Here is a 6,000-nt window from a genome sequence, read left to right as displayed (position 1 = left end):
ATTTAGATATATCTTTAAGATGGAAAAATGCAGTTTTACAAATGCTAGAAACATGTTTTCGAAGGAAAGATTGCAATCAAAAAGTACGCTTAGGTTCCTAGCGGATGAATTTATAGAGCAGCCATCAAGTATTAGACAGTGATCTAGGTTATTGCATGCAAAAGTTTTTGGTCCAATAATTAACACCTGTTTTTTCAGAATTTAAGTAAGAAATTGCTAGTCATCCAGATTTGATATCAACTATACATTCTGTTAGTTTTGCAAATTGGTAAGTTTTATCAGGTCGCGAACAAATATAGAGCTGAGTATCATCAGCATAACAGTGAAAGCTAACACCATGTTTTCTAAGAATATCTCCCAAGGGTAACATGTAAAGCGTGAAAAGTAAGGGGCCAAGTACTGAGCCTTGAGGTGCTCCATTCTGCACTTGTGATTGGTATGATACCTCTTCATTTACTGCCACGAATTGATGGCGGTCAGATAAGTACGATTTGAACCATGCCAGTGCACTTCCTCTAATACCAACATAATTTTCTAGTCTGTTTAAAAGACTGTTGTGGTTGATAGTGTCAAACACGGTGCTAATATCCAGTAGCACTAATAGAGAGAAACAACCACGATCAGATGATGAAAGCAGGTCGTTTGTAACTCTAATGATCTAATAATCTTTTTTTCATTAACTGTTCTCATCTGGTGGAATGACCTGCCTAACTCAATCCGAGCAGCCGAATCCTTACCCATCTTCAAGAAACATCTAAAAACTCATCTGTTCCATCTTTACTTGACCCTCTAACTCTAGCAGTCTCTATTCTAATTTTATCTATATGTCTTTTTATTTAATAAATAATAAGAATAATAATAATCTGTACTGCGTTAGGCTAACCAAGACTTGTAATAGCACTTGCACGTTGTTGCTCTTTTGTTGGTTTTGATTGTTTCTTATGTCCTCTTATGTCCTTTGTAATTGCTTTGGATAAAAGCGTCTGCTAAATGACTAAACAAATAAATAAAATAAATGAGAGCAGTCTCAGTACCATAGTACCATATGGTCTAAAACCTGACTGGAAATTCGCCCATATAATTTTTCTCTAAGACAGAGCATATTTGTGATGATACTACTTTTTCCAATATCTTTGACAGAAAAGGGAGAGTCGAGATCGGTCTGTAATTAATAATTAAACAAAAACAAATAAAAGAAAAACGCTGCTATATATACTCAACTTTGTAGGTCTGCTATTTTGTAATGGGTCTGGCGTGTATAAAACAAAGCACACGACGAAGGAGTAGAAATCAAAGAGTTCTTTTAATAATTCACTGACTGAGAAGGGCACAACCAAACACAAAATAATAGCAGACAAAGGAACATGGGAGAACACAGGCTTAAAATACTAAATGTAATCAGGGAGGAACAGAAAACAGGTGTGTAACTAATTAATCAAAAACCATGGAAACAAACGAGGCAGGAAGACAGGGACATAGAAACTAAACTCAAACAGATCATACATGTAAGACTAACGTTGATTTTTTTAACTGCTACTTTAAATGGCCTCACACCTGAGACTGAAATAATACAGTGAATGCTTCTGTTGTGCTGCCGGTGATGTTTAGCAGTCCAGTCCTCAGGCTGTTATTGCAGGGCACTAGTGTGTGAGAGAGAGCTAATTGATCAATTATTAACGGCGCTCCAAGTATCAGTGTCATAACTCCACAGCTTCAGCTTCCGGTTCCTACCGAGCACATCTGCTGCCACATGACGAGGAAAGACTCACCTTTCATGTATTCCTCTCATATCGCTCTCAACTCACTTTCCCTTCCTTACTCTGTCCTTCGGCTTTTCATTTCCTGTCCCTTTCCTTACATTGCATTTGCATTTTTTTTATTCTTTTCTTTCCTTTCCTTTCCTTTCCTTTCCTTTCCTTTCCTTTCCTTTCCTTTCCTTTCCTTTCCTTTCCTTTCCTTTCCTTTCCTTTCCTTTCCTTTCCTTTCCTTTCCTTTCCTTTCCTTTCCTTTCCTTTCTTGTGTCGCTTCCTGTCACTTTAATTTCCTTTCCTGCACTGTAAGAAATGATTCTGTGGTCATATAGATTTCAATTAATGTTTTTGGTTAAAATGTATTCAATATAATTGTGTTTTGGATTTTGAGGCAAATATTTAATTAAATTTAAAATAAAAATGTTTGGAATAAAATCTACCCATTGTAGTTAAATAAAACTTAAGCATTATATTTATCTAATCCCAAATGGAGAGAATATTGAGTGAATTCAAATTAATGTAATCAGGCAAATTTTAATTGAAAAGCACTTCCTGTCAAAGCGCGCCTTTTTAAAAAAAAAAGAAAATAACAAAACAAATGCAGCAGGCTAACGTTACCTAGCCACAAGGCATTTGAAGAGAGTAGGCTACAGACAGTGAATGTTCGTCTTCTTCCACATTGCTCATCTTGCAAAATTAAACTGGTTGACTAAGGTAAGAAAACGTCTTTTGTTATCACTGGGCTAGTGAAGAACGTATGTAACGTTAGTGGTATATTACAATATAAAATGAGTTATCACAGAAAAAGAGACTCAGCAGCAACACAAAGTTGGCTTCTGTTGAAAGGCTATATAACTAATGTAACGTAGAAAGTTAGTGTGATTTTGCTGCGCTATAATATGAACACAGGATTATACATTTTGTAAGAATTCTTATGTATTGAAGTCAAACTTTTATATTGAAGGATGTGGGTTAGCATTTCCACTAACTTATCATGGTTCCTAGGTCCTTTGCGTGTTAATATCATATCCTCAGTATGTTTTTATGAAATTGCGTTAATAAGTACATTGGGTTTAATTTTAAGGTTCCATAAAGAGAAATATTTGGGGTTATCGCTGGAAGAGCATCTTATATTTCAAGACGGCACTTGACGCACTTCCGTTGGCTTTTCTTCCCGTGTGTGGAGCTCGTCTTCCCGAGGCAGGTAACGTAACTTCTCACTGTTGTTTCACTGTTTTGTTGCAATTTGCAAATGTGAAGGTAACTTAGCTAATAGGCAGAATAGTATTAAATACAAGATGGCCAACTACAGAACCAAGTTAAGAGGCTTTGGTATTCCAGATGTTACATGCAATGCTCTAAAACATAAATGCTCTGCTGACAGGAAGTCTGCCAAAAATTTGAAAAAGGCAAAAAGAGCAGAGGTCAATTATCTGCCACCCTACCCAGCTGGTGAAAATGAGCAGAGCTTGGAGAAAGTAAGGGAAGAGCTGGTCACAGAGTCAAAAAAGAAGAACAACGAAAATGTAGTCAAAGATCAAATGAGCAAAACATTTGCCCTCAGACGGCATGAAATCATCAATCTGTGTCCAACTGTTCGAGCCATGAAGGACCGCTGGCCTGCCCTTTTTGACCCTTATCAAGTAAGTTGGAATTTGTAATTCCAGTTAAGAAATAATGAAAATGTGAAACTGACGACCCTGTATGGGATTGCTTCCAAATAATTTTGTCAAATTGACTTCAAGATGTAAAAAAAATACTCTTACTTTGGTATTGAATGTTAGACAATTTATATGAAAGAGGTTTAAGAGGCTAAGAACTGATGTGATACCTTTGTCTCTTTTGTTGCCTTTGTGTTTCAGATCAATGCAGAATTTCAAAGAACAACTACTGTACTTCTGGAACCGAAATTTATGTCTGCGTTAGACCGTCACACTCCCAAGCTACTGACGCTATTTCGTGCCAAAGGTGGAGCACTTGGAAGAAGACTGGAGATCATAATGGAACTGCTGCAGGTACAGTAATTTTCCAAATTAGAAGTAGCTTTGTTCCATAAGATTTCCAAATTATATGAATAAGGACATCAATCTGAAAGATAGACCATTGTCCTCCAGAGCTGCTGCCCTATTTTAGAAAAGGAAAAACTAATAACAGCTCATGCCTGTAAGATGCTGTGTTTTGTTTTGTTTTGTTTTTTTGTTTTACAAATTGATCAGAGGCAAGGCAATTTTATTTGTATTTGTTTATTTAGTTTTTAGTGATTGACTTATCAGTTGTTGCATTTCTCCCCAGGACTCAGTGCACTCTTCGATTGAGAGGACCAGAGAGGTTGTTCTTCGGTGTCTTATAGAATACATTGGAGAACAAGGGGGACATCTTATCAAAGAATTAAACGTAGGTGAACTTAATTTACATTAACTTAATTCAAGGACCATATTTCCTTAAATCCTCAAGTAGGTGCATGATCTAGATATGTGACCTTTGTTTTTTGTAGTATCTTTTTTTTAATAGCTTCAGTGCTTCTTGTCTAAATCTCTGAACTCCACTATAGAGGGATGAAGATACTGTACATAGAGAACTATAGAAAAATATAGAAAATATAGAAAATAGAAAATAGTAGAACAGCATAAATCCCTCATTACAATGGAAGAAGATTTGTAGACTACAAAACATCAAAATAGAGAAGAAAACAAAACAAAGAACAATTTGAACCCAAGGCCTGCGAGAAAATAAAATTTAAATTAAAAAAATAAAATAGATTTATAAGCTATGAAAACAATAATGAATGTATTTTATAGTAATGTGAAATGCTTGCAATATATTTCTGACAGTTTTATACTAAGACAATAACAATTTCATGTTGCAGGACACTGAGAACTTGGAGGAACTTGAACGGGTCATAATGGCCATTACTGTGACCCCAAAGCCTGGAGCTTCTACAAGCAACAGCCCAAAGAACATTGGGATCATCATAGAGGGTGTGGAAGTCATCACAGGACTTGGAGATATTGCAAGGGCTTGCTCTCTCCTCCTTGGCTTGACCTACGCGCTGAATCTCGATTATCCCAGACAGCTGAAGTACACCTTTGAGGTTTTCCAAAAACTTTTCTTGGAACTGAATGATTCAAAGCTTTCAAACAAAGTCCAGTCCCTCAAGAGCAAACTTCAGGCTTGAAATGAGACTGTATTACAGTGCAGACTTTTGTGCTACACAATGTCCATCTTCTACAGAGCTTGAGAATTGCACATTTAAAAGTGCCATGTTTGTAAGTTGGCACTGATTTGTCCCACAAATGTCGAGACATTTCGATTGTTGTAAGTTCAAAGTACAAATGTATTTTTCTTGTTCAATTTGCATTTTTATGATTTGTTTTGGCACATGCCATTATGGAGTATTTTTCTTTAAGATCAATATTGCTCTTTTTTTAAAATAGCTGAAGTTAGCATTTTGTCCTTTTCATAGTTCTGGTTTTAAATGCGTGAGCAAACTTCTGGCTTGAAAATGAGACTGTAGTTGCAGTGTACATGTTTAGCTACACAATGTTTAGCTTCTACAGAGCTTGGGAATTGCACATCTGAAAGTGCTATGTTTGTAAGTTAGCACTAATTTGGACTCTTATCCCACGAATATCTGTGAGATTTCTAGTTACGAAAGGTACGAAATGTTTTTTACTCCGTACAAATTACACTTTTCTGCTTTTGTTTTGATACATGCACCTCTGGAGGATTTTTCTTTAAGATCATTATTGACCCAATTTAGTGGCTAAGTGAGGTGAGAGAGCATGGAAACAGGTTTATGGACACATCACCATTATGTAATATGGATTTTATTTTTGTTTTTACAAAATATTTTGAAGTTAGCATTCTGTCCTTTTCAAATATCTGGTTTGAAATGCAAGATCCAACTTCTGGCTTGAAATGAGACTGTGGTTACAGTGTACAATGATGTGCTACACTGTGTTGAAAGCACAAAAGTGAATTGTTAATAAAATTCTTATTTGAGTATTTAAGTTCTGTACTTTCTGGGCCATATTATTCATGAGAAAGGAATGTTTAGATTTAATTAATTGCATTGATTAAATTTAAATCAATGTGCAGATTAATGTAGATGATGATTACTCAATTATGATATGTAGAATTAAATTAATTTTTATTAGTACTATTTACACATTAGGGAGTTTCTTTCAAATCAAATCAATATTTTTGTTTAGGTTTTAATTAATTCTGTACTGTTTTCTATTCAAATCTA

At 35.4% G+C, this 6,000-nt stretch overlaps 1 protein-coding gene across 2 annotated transcripts; it reads left to right on the top strand.

Moving 5' to 3' along the window:
- The first annotated feature begins 2,049 nt into the window (after positions 1–2,049).
- On the top strand, positions 2,050–5,753 carry LOC306858543 (uncharacterized protein). 2 transcript variants are annotated; one of them, XM_079399119.1, is made up of 6 exons: positions 2,050–2,465; positions 2,836–2,955; positions 3,136–3,394; positions 3,614–3,766; positions 4,044–4,145; positions 4,618–5,753. In XM_079399119.1, the coding sequence occupies exons 3-6, from the start codon at positions 3,293–3,295 to the stop codon at positions 4,924–4,926; spliced, it is 666 nt and encodes a 221-aa protein (XP_079255245.1). In that variant the 5' UTR covers positions 2,050–2,465; positions 2,836–2,955; positions 3,136–3,292; the 3' UTR covers positions 4,927–5,753. The 2 variants fall into 2 exon arrangements, with proteins under 2 accessions (XP_079255245.1, XP_079255244.1); XM_079399118.1 differs by lacking the exon at positions 2,050–2,465 and having other exon boundaries at positions 2,936–3,394.
- The last annotated feature ends 247 nt before the right edge of the window (positions 5,754–6,000 follow it).

Source organism: Barbus barbus, assembly GCF_936440315.1.
Source record: "Barbus barbus genome assembly, chromosome: 1".
Taxonomy (NCBI): Eukaryota; Metazoa; Chordata; class Actinopteri; order Cypriniformes; family Cyprinidae; genus Barbus; species Barbus barbus.
Note: the sequence above shows the minus strand (reverse complement) of the source record. Positions and strands in the feature narration are given on the sequence as shown.

Excerpts from the sequence above, each read along its gene's own strand:
- LOC306858543 (XM_079399118.1), top strand. The coding sequence starts at position 3,050 with ATGGCCAACTACAGAACCAAGTTAAGAGGCTTTGGTATTCCAGATGTT. Across the intron at positions 3,767-4,043 it reads TCATAATGGAACTGCTGCAG|GACTCAGTGCACTCTTCGAT; the intron begins GTACAGTAATTT and ends ATTTCTCCCCAG. Across the intron at positions 4,146-4,617 it reads ATCTTATCAAAGAATTAAAC|GACACTGAGAACTTGGAGGA; the intron begins GTAGGTGAACTT and ends TTCATGTTGCAG.